Source organism: Pantherophis guttatus, chromosome 3, assembly GCF_059756535.1.
Source record: "Pantherophis guttatus breed Tessera chromosome 3, ASM5975653v1, whole genome shotgun sequence".
Taxonomy (NCBI): domain Eukaryota; kingdom Metazoa; phylum Chordata; class Lepidosauria; order Squamata; family Colubridae; genus Pantherophis; species Pantherophis guttatus.
In genome coordinates this window covers 83029065-83045366 of record NC_142065.1, presented here as the reverse complement: position 1 = coordinate 83045366, position 16302 = coordinate 83029065, and the positions used below count along the sequence as shown (strand labels likewise).

Here is a 16302-nt window from a genome sequence, read left to right as displayed (position 1 = left end):
AGAAGTTTGGAGAAGTCATTTTTAAAGATTTTTTTTCCATGCTTTTTTGTTATTCATTTTCATTTTTACAAAAAAATATAATATTTTATAGTCTTTTTCCATTTCTTCTTCTATGTTTCAGTAGCTTTTAAACTTTTTTGTAAAATCTTCTTTTAATAAAAAAAATTTATTAAGAAAAGATAAATACAACCCATACAAACAAAAGCTCTTTTGGGGTGCTCCATAATTTTTAAAACTGGGAAGTGGTTCCGAGAAAAGCAATTTTTAAGAAACACTGATCTAGAGAATGCATATGATAACTAAAATAAGGTTTTGCACAAATATTTATTCATGAAATGTATAGACCGCCTCAATACATTAGTAATAGGTTTTTCTGCTATGTGTAGGAAAATGCAGCAATAAACAATAACAAAAATCAATTAACTCATTACTACTTACTGGTTGGCTTAGGGAAGAGATAGGCAAGGATGTTGGAATGGTCCTATTAGTAGACATTATTGTTGTCAAAGGAAGTATAGTAGGTTGAGAAATCTTAGGACCAGGAATTTTTACCCAGTAGATACTGAATTTTTGTACAACTGTGACTCTGTGAAGAGACAAAGCCTGTTAGTTAACATTTGAACTGTAAAGATACCCTAACACAGATGTACAATAGCTTTTTTAAAAATGATCCCGTCAAACTTCCATCTAAATTAACTCAGAAAATCCAGCATTCATTCCTTTAAGAAGGCTACCCATTCCAGAGTAATTTAAAAGTTGATTCCTAATTACAAAGTGATAGGACAAACAATCATATCCAATGACTACAGAGGCAAAAGTCCCAATGATTCATACAGATATCAATCATAACAAAGGAAGAGACCATATCCAATCTTTGTGGCATTTATTCTGCAGATCTTTTGAGTTTCTTAATTGTATTGCAGGTGATCAGTCTAGATACAGAGAAGCTAAACTAATGAAAAGAAAATTTTCCGGATGTCTACATTATACCATTCTTCAGACTAAATAGAAGCTCTGAGACAGCTCCTAATTACCTAGAGCAGTGGTTCTCTACCTGTGGTCTATGGACTCTGGGAGCTGTGATGTCAGAATACAGAATAACAAAGTAGGAAGAGACCTTGGAGGTCTTCTAGTCCAAACCCCTGCTCAGGCAGGACCATCTATACCATTTCAGACAAATGGTAGTCCAATCTCCTCTTAAGAACCTCCAGTGTTGGAGCATTCTCAACTTCTGGAGGCAAGTTGTTCCACTGATTAATTGTTCTAGGTCAGGAAATTTCTCCTTAGTTCTAGGTTGCTTCTCTCCTTGCTTAGTTTCCATCCATTGCTTCTTATCCTGCCTTCGGGTGCGTTGGAGAATAGCTTGACACCCTCTTCTTTGTGGCAACCCCTTAGATATTGGAACACTGCTTTCATGTCACCCCTAGTCCTTCTTTTCATTAAACTAGACATACCCCTAATCATCTTTGTTGCTCTTCTACTGCACTCTTTCTAGAATCTCAACCATTTTTTTTACATCGTGGCAACCAAAGGGGGCTGCAGTATTCCAAGTGTGGTGGTCTTACCAGGGCATTATAAAGTGGTATTAACACTTTATGTGATCTTGATTCTATCCCTCTGTTAACGCAGCCTAGAACTGTGTTGGCTTTTTTGGCAGCTGCAGCACACTGCTGGCTCATATTTAAGTGATGTCAACACAGGGGGTCTGCAAAGGCTTGAAGAAATGTTATGATTTAAATCTTGAGTTAGGTCTTGGGCGGGTCTGTGGCCATGGTCCATGCCCACAAAAGGTATTAAGGGGGTCCATGGCGAAGAAAAGTTTGAGAACCACTGACCTAAGAGGGTTCAACCTTGGTTCAAGTTGAGCTGAAGCTCTTGCCTGCTGCTTTGTACAAATAAGACAGGGATTACTTGTAACACTGATATGTGAAGACTGAAGGATCATGTAGGGCTTTGTCAACATGACATTCAATTCAGAGATTTGTATATCTTTCATATTCTACAGGCCATACATATTATTGAAAGGAATACCTCAGAACATCCAAACAGGAAAATTATTTTAATACACTTACAGGAATTGTATGTTCTTTGGTGCATCTCTAGGAGCAATCCAATAAGCATCCATGTGGTCTTTCTTAGATTTACTGGTGTGACTAACAGCTGAGTTCTACAAAATACAGAAGCCCCATTTTAGCATTATATAATGGCTGGATTCATACATGGCACTTTATCAAGCCACTGTATTAACAATGGCTTTTTGAATAAGCCACAACCTCTTGAGTGCCAACAATGCATCAAGTCAGAAAGCAAAATATATAATGACTTAGTAAAATGTATGAACCAACTCAATAATTTGATTTATAGACCATACTAAATTCCAATCTAACAATTCATGATAACTGGTTCACAAATACCAAGCCGTTCAAAAACTATGATTTGGTTCAACATACCATACTGATTGAGATATAACTGATTTGTTTAGCTTAGTATGTTATATGAATGCAACTTTACAGTAAAAAAAACAGTTTATTGTTTAGCATTATACATAAATCCAATTGTGACAGGCACATCTTAAAACAGACAGCTATTAACAGAAATCTAACAAACCACTTTATGATTTAGCGTGATGTAAATCCAATTATTGTGGTGACAAACAACTTTACTGGAATAACTAGGGTTAATGTATGAGCAATTCCATATGAAAGACAGTCTGAGTTCATACATCATAAACCATTTAAGGCAATGAATTTATGCACCAGGAGTTTTATTCTGCCTAAAAATGGATTATGTTCTCAGATGATTTACCTCAGCTTTTAATTTTAAAGATTCCAGTGGCTTACTGGTATTAGACATTTTAATATTTCATTTTAATGGTTCTTTTATTTGAAGGTGCTTTTACTATTTTATTATATTTTCATATTATAGCCACTAGCCTACATATTCTCAGGTAAGCCATCCCTACAAAGAGTTGTGTTACTCAGAGAAAGTAGCAAATCATGTTTCATTTTAATATCAGCATACCACCTGTTTAAATTTTCAGCAACTTGAGGATTCATTTCTGTTATTATCTGAATCCACAAGAAACTCATCAATATTATCCAATCTGCACATTGCTCTAGAATTTGAATATGTCCATCAGAAAAATATTCTGAAAAGTTAACAGATAAAAAGCATACAAGGAAGGATATACCAAAAACATGGCAATGTAGTGTGCTAACAGTTACTAATTTATTCTGCATCGGATAACCAGCAGAGGGAACTCTAATATTTAAACATAAACTATAAAGGAAAAACAGTCTGTAAAAGAAAAAGTATTATTAAAGCATCCTTAGTGTTGACTAATTCCAATACAAAACTGATGCAAAAATAAAACAGTCATTTAAAGCAACAGTGTTAAGAGGTCTTCCTACATTATTTATTGCTCAAAAGCTAGTCAAAATTGACTGGCAGAAGCCATTTTCAAGATTTTCTTACCTTTACGTGTCCACATCTAAGGAGCTGAGATCGTCTCCGATCAGCTAATGCAAAAGAACCAATGGGCAGGTCTTCCAAGTGTTCAGCATTGCGAGCTTGTAGCAAAAAGCCTTCAAATGTAGGCCCAGAAAAACTAACTAAAATCAAGAATTTGAGAAAAGGAATGGAGATGAATCTCAGTTTATTCTGGCAAAAGGAGCAGGTTTCAAATCCAGCATTTTGCCAATTGCCAGGTGTGTGTCGACTTCTACTCCCAGAATTCTCTTCAATGGCCAAGCTGGTTATGAGAATTATAATGCAACTAGAATACATTTAAAATACAATGTACCTTGTCATTGGTACCTGAAACAATGTTACCTTTATGTTTACCACATTATTTGAATGTTACACACTCTCTTTTTAAAAAACAAAATCAAACCAGATACTATAATCTAAAACAAACTTCAGTTACAGAACCTGAGTTAAGACAGACAAGATGGCAGCTGCCTAGAATGGTACATGGTAATTTAGAAAACACTCTTGAAAAACTTATGTTGCTAGGATAATAAAAGTGGCATAGTTGCCCTAGGCTTCTTCTGGAAACAACCCAACTTTAAGAGTGGAAAAACCAGTAGAGCTTATTATAAATGTAGTTTATAGTTTATACTGGCACATTAGAAATGAACCATTATGAACTCAAACTGGGCCCAACATCCCAACCCACTAGGGAAAGCTAATTTATAACCAGCATTTCAACACATCTCTGAAGGAAGATGTGGGGGGAAAGAAGGCAGTGGGGGGGGGGAAATGGCCAAATTTGAATGGCTGCCCATCCCACCAAGAAAGAAGTGATCTGTATGCAGCATGCAGTACAATTAAAAAAGTTACTATATAAATGTTCATATTTAAAAAGTACATTTAGTCCACGACTTACAACCAAAATTGAGCCCAAAATTTCTGTTGCTAACTGAGACATTTGTTAAGTGAATTTTGCCCCATTTTACGACTTTGCTTGCCACCATTGTTATATGAATCACTGAAGTTGTTAAGTTAGGAACATGGCTGTTAAGTGAATATTGGCTTCCCTAGTGAAGGTCAGGTGTTCACAAAAGGAGATCACATGACCCAGGGACACTGCAACTGTCATAAACATGAGTCGCTTGGCAAGCATCTGAATTTTGAGCAAGTGACCATGGGGATGCTGCAATAGTCATAAGTGTGAAAAATGGTTATAAGCCACTTTTCAATGCCATTGTAACTTTGAACGGCCACTAAACTAAAATGTATGTTGAAGATTACCTGTATATAACAAGCACAAAAACATGAGAAGATGGTGTTAGCACCATAAGAGAGCCCTGGCAAAAATCAATACCTTTCACACGATCTCCTGGTTTAAATTCTGTCACGTTCACTTCAATGGTGTGCTTGGGAAATTTCTGGGGTGACCCTCCATGAAAAGGCAACATAGAGTCACAGGATTCAGATACTTTTCCATTTGGATAACCAGCTGATTGATCCAAAAGGCACACAAGCAGCCAAGCAATAAAAGTCATTCTGGAAGATTTCATCTACCAAAACAAATTAACAGTGAACATCATAGAACTTCTGTCTTGCAGTAACCTTGGTCTTTTAAAGTTTAACCCCAATCTCTTTCCTTTTTCTTAAGTGAATCAGAACAATCATTTTGATTCATCTCCAGAATTAAAGGGCCAGGGGTTATTTTGAACTTGGACCAAACATGTATATTTTATCTGAATACAAACTAATGAAACCTATTGTGCTGCATACATGAACAGGTTTTGCAGGCCCCTACTAGTGTACAACCCTGTTAATTCTCTGTAGGCCCAGATAAGATGAGCAAGTAGTCACCTGCTCAAAGTCAAAGAATAAGAGATGATTTCTAAGATGATAATTTCTGCCAGGAACAGACTTTTACTATAGTATACTAACATATATAGGTAGTCCTTTACTTATGACTGTGATTAAGCCCACAATTTTAGTTCTATGTTGTGATTATCATAAAACAAATGATCATGTGACTGCACACGATTTTACATTTTTTAAGGTGGTCGTTAAGCAAATGCAGCAGTTGTTAAATGAACATAGTGGTCATTAAGCAAGCCCATTATTTGTCATGGGGCTTTTTTTTCCTGGAAACTGGAAGTAAATGCCAGTTTCCGGAAAAAAGTTGTAAATCGCAATCACATGATTGTGAGATGCTGCAAACGGCCATAAATGTGGGTCAGTTACCAAGAACCCAAAATGCAGTCATGTGACCACAAAGAGACCCTGGACATTGGAACTTCAAATCCAGGTCATAAATAGCTTTTTTAGGGTCCACCATAACTTTGGTCACTAAGCAACCACTTGTAAATCAAGGACCACCAAAGGTTACTTTTCTGCTCTTGCTATCTTCTGGCCAAGGAAGACTATAGTATTCTACTTTTCAGAAGGAAGAGAGGCATTATGTTAACTAGAATCCCGATGGATAAATTGGGCCAAGAGACAGTCACTGGACTAAGATTCCCGAGTAACCTTCATGGCCCATTGGATTTTTGTACTAAATTCTTTCCAGTTGGTTTCACAATGGTCCCTTAATTCAGCGTGCCCAGTTTCTTCCTTCACTCCCCATGTTGCAAGATATTTATTTATTTATTCATTTCTTTGCTTTATTTTTTTTTAAATTTAGACAACCTGGCTCCCGATTACCCTGGATGGCTTACACTTAAACATAAAATAGAGATCAAGAATCATGCACATGCAGAGAAAAAATGCAAAGCATACCAACGAGACAATTTATAGGGCCTTTAAACCCAACCTGCCCTAATGTTTGGGATTACACCAAGTTTTCAAGGGCTTTCGGAATATCATCAGGGTAGAAACAGATGGGTCTCTGGGGTGATGTTGTAACAAACAAGGCAGTCTTCTTTGATCCCCATGGATGACACTGTTCAATCATAGGGACTTGGGAGAGCACTCTCTGATCTTTCTGGATTAATAGCCCACAAACCACTACTTATCTCCATTTTAAAATTTGGGACTAGATATATTGTGACTTCATTCTCTTTGGGCCCTCCATAATCATTTCTTTCAATGTTGTAATTATCGCCAGTGAGCAATATTAAAATCCTACAGGTATGTTCTTTCAACCTCAGTTTTGAATACTCTACCCCAATCTTATATTCTTAACTATCATCCAAGACAGAATAGCCATACTGTCTGAGGGAGTTAAATGCTAACTGCAGTTTAAACAAATACTTCCATTCATGTTTTAATATAAAGTCAATCATCATTATTCCAACTAGTGAGAAATGCTGACACAACTGAAACATACATTTAGAATGTAATAACCATTGGCATTTGGGATTTTTTAACTGTAGATGTTTTTCAAGAAATAAAGATTCAATGAAGAATGACACCTGAGTTTTGGCATTAATTGACATTCTGCTTTAAAATTGAATAGACTGTTTTATTGTGTATTTTACATATTTGTAAAATAGAAATACAATGCAGATTACATTAAATTAAATTTAATGTAATTAAATTTAAATTTCTAAATAACTTTTCTCCCCATTTTCACTATAAATTAAACAAACAAATATTACCTAAAGCAGTTAACAACAAGACCTGGTAACGGCTAAGAGCAGAAAAGTTGAAGAGTCAGAGGAGCTAATTCTGGCTGCACAAGACCAAACTGTAAGAACAAATGCATACAAGGCCACAATTGAGATGACAGCAAAAGACAACAAATGCTGCCTCTACAAAGAAGCTAAAGGAACAGTAGATCGCCAGGTTAACTGCTGCAAGAAGAACACACAGACTGACTACAAACAACAGCACAACAAAGTAAGAACAATGGTGCATTGGAATTTGAATATCTGCAAGAAATACCACTTCCTCCAAACAATAATTGATGAGACCACAATATAGACAAAATAATAGAAAACGAAGAGGCTAAAGTGCTCTGGGACTTTAGAATTCTGACAGGCAAGGACCTGCAACAACATATCCCAGGCTTAACAATTGCTGATAAGAAAGATTTTTTAAAAATCTGGATATTGGATGTGGCAGTTCCTGGGGACAGCAGAAGAGAAGAGAAAGAACTGGAGAGAACTAGAAAATACAAAAACCTGCAAATAGAAGCAGAATGACTATGGTAAAAGAAAGCAAAGACGGTACCCATATTAATAGGTCTTGAATGCAATCGAGAAACTTCGGAAGCATCACTTGAACATCATCTGTATTGACAAATTCATTCATCAGTCAATTGCAAAAGGCAACTTTACTTGGACTAGCTTACATCCTGCAACAATACCTTTAATATCATTAAACAACATCCCAGGTCCTTTCTACAATTCATTTGCATACCTTCCATTGTACTTTGTTATGTCTTAATTTTATATGATACCCACAAAGCTTACTTAAAAGGGATACAATTAGTATATAGGCACATATATACTTAAAGGCAATTAGTATATAGGCACATATATACTAATAGGCAATTAGTATATAGGCACGTATGTATTTATTTGATTTTTAGCCCACCTTTATTACTTTATAAGCAACTCAAGGCTGCCAACATATATAATACTCCTTCCTCCATCTATTGTCATAAGATTATTTATATTTCACATTTCTAGACCGTCCATCTCTTTCAAGGAGATGCCGGTAACACTCATTCTTTGAATTCAAATGCAAATAATCAAAGTTCATTTCATGTTTGAGCTCCTTACAAATACAAAAATCCTTGAAGAGATTAATGAACTTCAAAAATTTTCCTCAAAAAAAGGAGTCAGCACTGTGAGTCACTGATTTGTGATCAAACATCAGTGTGGAAGAACTGAGTTACTTGAAAGAAGTGCTAGGAATTTCCCAGTGAAGGCAGTTAGCTGGTTTTGAAGAAAAACTCTTAAGCGTCAACCCCACTCAGTTGGGCTAGAAGCATAAATGGGCTAGAGCAGTGACGGCGAACCTTTTTGGCAGTGAGTGACCAAACCAAAATGCACGTCCGTGCGCCAGAGCCCCAGAAACCTGAAGACTAGCTGGCCGGCGTGCGCAAATCCGAAGACCAAGTGGCCGGCGTGCGTGCCCAGAGAGAGGGCTCTGCATGCCACTTCTGGCACGTGTGCCATAGGGTCACCATCACAGGGATAGAGTAATAAAAGCCTTTCAGTGTGATTGTGCTGTACATCTCCCACCAGAGAATGAGACAGGTATTTACCTGAATTACTTCTGAATGTTTCTCTCGTCTTAAAAAATATTTCAGCCCTTTTTGCCTAAGTAACAATTCCTGCATATTTCAAGTCCTCTTCCTTACTCTCACAGATAGTATAGGTTTAGGTAAGCCTAACAGTTTAGAGATGGGGGGGGGGAACCACAGTAATACTAGGTTTAAATGCATCTTAAACTGTTTAATATTACAGAGTGGTTGGATTGGTTTGATCTGAGCGTAGCATGTCACGTGATCCTAGCCATAAACCATATTTTAAACCTTGGCAAGATATGTAACTCTAGACTAAGACTGGAGATACAGTTAGACATTTCTAACTGTATTTTATTTGAAAATATTTCTATAACTCTTAGTCTCCAAAAGCAGATCCCAAACAGATTTGACCACATTCTTCATAATTGGAAAAGACTAAATCCTAAGAAACGTATATTAAAAACAAAACCATAGGGACATATATGCTATTTATCAGTTGCTGCCAGTTATACTTAGTTACATATGTGTTATTTGAGGAAACGCGTAGCAAAACATAAGCTTAACTACCACTTTGAGTTACAGAAAACTTAATCAGTTATGAACTTCATTTGATCTATGAATATTTTCTGAGGTATAGCAAGTTCAAATTTATAGTCTAGGAAGGGTTCCATCATGTCACCCACTCATATGTCATCAGGAGAAGAAATGACGATAAGCAACTTGAAGGCAAGGACTGCATCATTTTTCAACATTTCTTTTGACAGCCTGCCAAATAAAATCCTGTCTTCTGTAAAGGAGAATATATAACCACTGTAAGAAAACTACTGTCATATCGTATTGAAGGAACTTGCAAAGGAAGCCATTTTCCCTCCATTTCTTGAATCATTCATTAGTAATATATTAACTCTACTTACACCAATGAGGTAGAAAAAGCAAGTGCACTTCTTGGACAACTACTCAAAAGAGCCATCTCCAAAAGTTAATTTCCGCATATTGAAATCACTTAACATGGCTATTTTATTTTCTACACACAATAGAAAACAAAACAGAGAATGAGGGTTTTGTGAGGGAATAACATTACAATCTCTTGATTTAGCATCTTAAGAAGGAATATGGAAGAAATTGTCATAAAAGAACAGTTAAACTAGGCTTCAGTAATGGTAAATATTAGGCATGGAGGACCAAGGAACCTCATCATCTCTCTGCCAAACTTATCTCACAGAAACATTGTGGATGAAAATGGAATGCTAGAATTACTGAAGAATAGGTAGGATATAAATTTAATGAATAAATGTTAAACATAATTACGAAGAAATAAAATGAATAAAGTATAGTAGCTAGTGAAAAATGATCAGAATTTAATATGAAGGATCAATTTTTACTAAAAATAAAATATAGTTATGCTATTATCCACATTAGACATTTTAATATTATTATTTGCAGAGTAAGGTCAGAGAAAGAACAGGATTCAGGAATCGTTCAACTTTCCAATGAACCCCTGATCATAAAGAACACTGTTTATTATTATTATTATTTTAAAAAAGAAAGGTAACATATTAAGAATGATAATGTTGTCCTTCATTGGCCATTGAGAAAATTAGACTACTAGGTTATTGCTATATCAACATGACCCATTTGGACTTTGCAAACAGAGCTCCATATACAAGGCTGAGTCAGAAAAGAAGGGTCTGATAACTGATAACATTTGAGAAACACAGATTAAATACAGCTGAGCTTCTAAAGGAGAAAAGCCAAGCTTCACTGGGCAAAAAAGTATTTGTTCTGAAGTACACCCAAGGGTATACACTCAGTGGAACAGCTCTGCCAGTTTGCGTTCAAATGAAATCTTCCAAAATATGATTTATTAAATGGCCTTTAGGTCACAACATCAATGAAAGACAAGATTATCAAGGAATGTCTACTCTGCTGATCTCTTCATCCCCTTAATTTATCTACTTTCCTCCAAGGAGTCCTATGGCAGTATAGGCCATCTCCATCACATTTTTATCCATAAATAATCTATAGTAAAAAAAAATTAGTCCAAAGGATACTAGGTTTCAAAAATGCTTATTAAGTTTCTTAGGGATGGATTTGGCCATCTAAGCATCAGGGAGAAATAAATAAATGAAGTTCAGTTATATTTTGTAATTGAATTTTGGAAGCAGATTATTTTAATTATTGCTTTTTGTGATTCATATTTCTATGATGTGCTAAAAGAATTTATATTTAGGAAGCTTCCTATATTTCAGCTTCTTTTATAGGAGGTTTGGAAATTGCCATTCTATGGTTGAGTACACATCGGTCTGAAATCCAAAAAAGTAAACATATATATTTAGGAAATATATATATTTAACAGATTTGTTTTAGCATTCTAAAGTTAGTTATGCAGTTTGGACTAGCAGAGATTAACCATCAAATGGCATATTTTCAAAGATGCTTTCAATATCAATTAAATCAGGATGAATAGTAATGATGGATTGAAACCCTCCCAAATCTATTCCCTAAGCATAATTAAAATAGTTTGCAAAGGTTACAACACAAATACTATATACCTCATATTCAGCAGCATCTCTCATGTCACTAAAACTTATATTTATCTAGAATATAACATAGCAGGATTGTCTAGGAATTATTTGAAAGTTTAAGAACATACTAATTTTTTGTATTTCTACTAGCAGTAAGTAGTGCTATCATAAAGCATCTTTTTAAACATACATGAAGAGGCCAATTCAAAAACAAAAGTTATATGAAATTTATCAGAGTGGGTTTTCCACAATATTAGCCTTCTGTGCCACTTTTTCTTTTTGCACACTCCATTAATATTGCAGAATATATTTCTCTCTCTAAAAGAAAATATTTGCTGGCTGACAGTGCTCCAGACAATACTGAGATTTCATTTCTCAATATTGATGAATAAAAGAAGTTTCTCTGAAGGCCCGTTCGCCACTGCCAACCTACGTAAAACGAAGAGGAAAGTGTTGCATGCAAGGCTTACTCTCGGTTTACAAAATAGCAGAGTGCTTCCAAAAGGCCCAGCCAGGGTTTAACAAAAACCCCTAACATTTCTTCATTTATACTTCATTTTCTGTGGGGTCTTTTTAAAACCAGGTCACCAGCAACTCCTCTTTAAACTATTCCTAGTAACTTACTTGGGTAGCTTTACTACATACCAGAAGCAATGGCAATGAACTACTAGATACAATCTAATGAAAGCTTCCCAACAGCAAGTCCTTTTCGCAGCAAGCCCAGCTTCCCATAAACTTGCTCGCACCCGTTGCCTTACATTAACTGGAAGCTTGTATGTTGCAGTACAGACTATATCTCAGTCTAAACCATCCTTTACCTAACCTCTCTGAATGCCCAGATGCTCAAAACACCCGTTTCTTACCTTGTCAAACACCGCATAAACTTAACCACCCAAACTTTTGCCCGACAACAGCAGCGAGGAATGAAGACTTCCTACACATTAACGCTATCAAGCACGCAGGCAAACATGCTTATCTATAGGCTCTTATAGCCGAGACTCTTCCTGTGTCGCATCCCAGAAGGGGCGGAGCCGAGAACACGAGGGAAAAAGCCCAAACGTACCTTTGAGAGAAGGTGAAGAAAGAAACTTTCACGCCGTGGGAAAAATGCAGGAGAATGACCTTCTCGTCCAACCTCTAAAAACTTGTTCGATCGCCTGGATATTTGACGGCGAGTCCTCTGGAGTTCAGCCTGTCTAAAAGAAGGTAGAATGCCTATGGAAACAATGGCTAAGGTTCGGCAAAACGTCGAAGACAAAGTGGTTGCAGGATTATGTCTTAGTGTGGGAACCCAGCTACCACATAGCTAAATGAAACACACAGCTATGCGCAATTAAGACTTACACCCAGCTGGCTGAACGAGAAAGCGCGTCTGATTAGGGTAGTAAAACACCAACCTCCGCTTACTCAAGAGAAAACACTGAACTCTCTGGATCTTCCTTCTAAATAAAATCGGGTTCCACGTTAGATTTTAGACACTGCCTCTCTTTTGCTGAAAAGTCTAATGGGAGGATGCTAAAAACAAAAAGGAACATGTCAGAGCAGATACCTACTTAACCTTGGATTATGTTGGGAGGGAATGATATGGAGATGGCTAAACAGATGGGCAGGTGACTAACAAATAGAGTTGTGAATATGTCCCTGACTTCAAAGAGATTGCTATAGAAAATTTATGGCAATACTTTGGATCTCAAGAAGAACAAATCATTCTGTACTAAATGAAGTAAAATCAGGATGCTCACCAGAAATACTAATTGTGAGCCAAATTGATGCATGATGGGAAAGTATCCATTTTTCTTCATTCAGCCTTTCTGATGATTAAACCACAATATGGTACAAACCAAGATGTAAGCCAACATTTACAAATCAGATTGGTTAGAGTGAGACAATTACATTTGAACTTTTACTAGTTCCATTAACTGGTCAGAGTCTGGTTTCTTTGCTTTGGGGCAGTCACTCACTCACTCAGTTCCAACCCATCTCTTGGGTTGTTGTGGGGAAAATATAAAAGGGAAAGAGCAGTTATGTTTGTCTGCCACCTTGAGTTACTTATAAAGTAATAAAAATGAAATAAAAATCTAATAAATATGTTTTACATCAGTCAGAATGTCCAATCAACTGATTACATAAAGCCAATATTTGACTATAAGTGAGGTTCACACAATCCACCTAGCTAAGTCTAAGTTAAAAAAAACCCATCCATGTAGCATCAGATGCAGGAAGCAGAAATAAATCTGTGGTGACAATCCAGCAAAGCCAGTTTTACAGAGCCATTTTTTAAGTCAGTTGTGTTTTGTGACAACACAAACAGGATAGAGAATAGTTTAGTATCTCTCCACTATCTTTTTGTGCCCATTTAACCACCACCTCACACACCCATATATATTAAGAGTAAGAAAAAGTACAACTAGAACAGCCCCATTTATGGATTCACTAAGCTCCGTTCTCTAATAACTGGCAAATCTTTCATAGTTCTTATGTGTGTTCAGTTTATCTTTAACCAACAATACTCTAGGCATCTCTTGAGTCACTCCATCTCTCTCAGTTCCTCCGATAACCCTAGGAAAAAACAAAATCCAAGGTTAAGAGAGGGGGCACAATCCTATCCAGGACCTCATTTACTCTCCTATTCCAGGTGGGGGTCTAGGTTCTTGGCAGGACTACGCAGCAGATTCTCGGTTATAGCCCCCAGCCAGCTCCCTCTGAAACCCATCAGGGTCCATCAGTTGCCAGGGATGAACTGATCTAATAAATTCCAGAGGGATACAGCCTTAGAGAAATTCATAGTTATCAGACTGTAAGCTGACCATGACAGTGGGACCAAAGATAGGCCCACCAATTCCACATCATAAAGGCACAGTTCCAACAAGAACACCAAATTGAGTGTGTGACCAATATTCCTAGTTGGGTCTTGGATATCTTAGGACGGGCCCATGGATGTCATTCCATGAACTCCTGAGCTATCTCTGACTCCAACTCCCACGGAAGGCAGGTTGAAGCCCCCCAGAATCATAAGACTGGGAAACTCCACTCCCATCCCTGCAGCTTGGTTCAGGAGCTTGAGCAAGGAAACTGCTAGGTAGCAGTGAGACCAATACAATAGCAGCAATCCTTAGGGACCACTCTAAGAAAAAAGGTCTAACAATGGGCATTTGTGAAGCTGTGCCCCTGGTAACAGTCAGAGACTCGCGGATAGCAACAGTCACATTACCTCCCCTGCCCTGCAGTCTAGGCTGGTGCACACACCTGATACCTGACTAGGCATATTTCTGAGAGAGGAAATCTTCCCTCTGGTCCCAGCCTCTGTGATGCATGCCAAATCAGCCTTCTTCGTGATGATCCAATCAATAATGAGAGGTGCCTTATTGCAGACCAAACTGGGTTTAAGAGCAACAGCCTAAGATCTGAGCCACTAGTGATCTACTGATCAGGGAAAGAGGTTTAGCTCAGGAATGCACAACTAATACAAAACAGTGAGCCCCTCTCCCTTATTACATGAACTTGAGGATAACCCTGTCCATTTAAAACAGTGACATAATTCACTGATACTGAATAACAATTAATGGAGGAGAAGTTGCAGACTGGGTACCATGTAATTTCTACCTGATCATTTTTTCAATTATGTCATCCAGAAGCCCAGAACTTAATTACAATTCATGACTTTACTTATTCATTGTACTAATCTTATCTAATTATCTCTGGGCATAATGAGACAACTTGGTATATAAAGAACTGTAATTATTCTTTGTAGTAATTTATTTCATTATTATACAGATGGGTGGAGGAAACAATTCCAAAATTCATAAATCAAATAATCTTTTGAAAAGCAATCAACCTTTGCCAAGCTGATGAACTGAACATTCTGGGATCTGGAATCACAGCTTGATCAAGCTTTCAGTTATTGACCTTCTATTATAGATTGATTGTTCATAATTAAGTTTGATCATGTTTGGAACAGATTCTTGCTCCAATAATGATCATTTGACATGGAGACGCAATCTCCCAAACATCTCTTTAAGGACATAGTTATATTATCAACCAGTTGTTGTAAAGTGACCTGATTCAAGTTAAATGGAATCTGCAGGGAGAAAAAACGGCTATAGTCTAGCTTCATTCAATAAATGGACAGGAAATACATTACAGGTAGTCCTTGACTTACAACAGTTCGTTTAGTGACTGTTCAAAGTAACAACAGGACTGGAAAAAGTGGCTTATAACCATTTTTCACACTTATGACCATTGCAGCATTCCCATGGTCACGTGACTTACATTTGGATGCTTGACAACTTGTTCATGTTTATGACGGTTGCAGTGTCCCAGGGTCATGTAACCATCTTTTGCGACCTTCTAACAAGCAAACTCAATGGGGAAGGCAGAGTCACTTAACAACCGTGTTACTAATTTAGCATCTGCAGTGAATCACTTAATAAATGTGGCAAGAAAAGTCATAAAATGGGACAAAACTCACTTAACAAATTTATCACAAATAAAATAAAATGCTAACATTTATATACTATATTAGTGTTTATTTTTGTAGAAAGTAATGAGATCTTCTGTCTTCCTCTTACAAATAAGATTATATTTTTAAGAAATCTCTGTTGCCTTTAATATTGTGTAATTTCTGTAGAACTGTGTCTAATACACAACCTGAAAGAAAATGCTGTGTGATTGCTATAAAAATGTAGCATAAAGTATTTTCATTTCAGAAGTATTACAGCATCCTGTTAATTGATCTAAAAATAATACCAAGAGTAGCAAGCTTAGGTGAGGAAAAAAGAGAGATAGGAAAGCAAACATATTTTAATTAAAGTAGGTTTTCATTTAATACTTTTTTTAAATGTTCAGAATGGTAACAATATAACTAGTGCATATAAAAGATTTTTTTTCCTGATGATGGGACAGAGCTGTGAATTCCATGGTTTCCTCAAGTGTCAACTTAAACAATTAACTTGCACGAACAACATATGTTTTAAAATATAATCAGTGTTAACCATTTTTGAGATAGTTACAATTATATTGCAATTTATAAAGTAGGAGAGAACATAGGCATTTACAGTATCTTCTTTTATAGTAAGATGTTTATTTATTTATTTATTTATTTATTTATTTATTTTATTTGTC

General features: G+C 36.5%; 1 protein-coding gene across 1 annotated transcript in view; it reads right to left on the bottom strand.

Annotated features, from left to right (window-relative positions):
* FRRS1 (ferric chelate reductase 1) overlaps positions 1-12189 on the bottom strand; it is a 30075-nt gene extending 17886 nt beyond the window's left edge. Inside the window, exons 1-5 of the mRNA XM_034437251.3 lie at positions 12045-12189; positions 4826-5021; positions 3475-3611; positions 2073-2167; positions 439-586 (exon numbers count right to left, since the gene is read on the bottom strand). Of these exons, the coding sequence (XP_034293142.2) occupies positions 439-586; positions 2073-2167; positions 3475-3611; positions 4826-5021 (576 nt within the window). The 5' untranslated portion in view covers positions 12045-12189. The remainder of the gene's footprint in view (positions 1-438; positions 587-2072; positions 2168-3474; positions 3612-4825; positions 5022-12044) is intronic.
* Positions 12190-16302: the final 4113 nt, after the last annotated feature.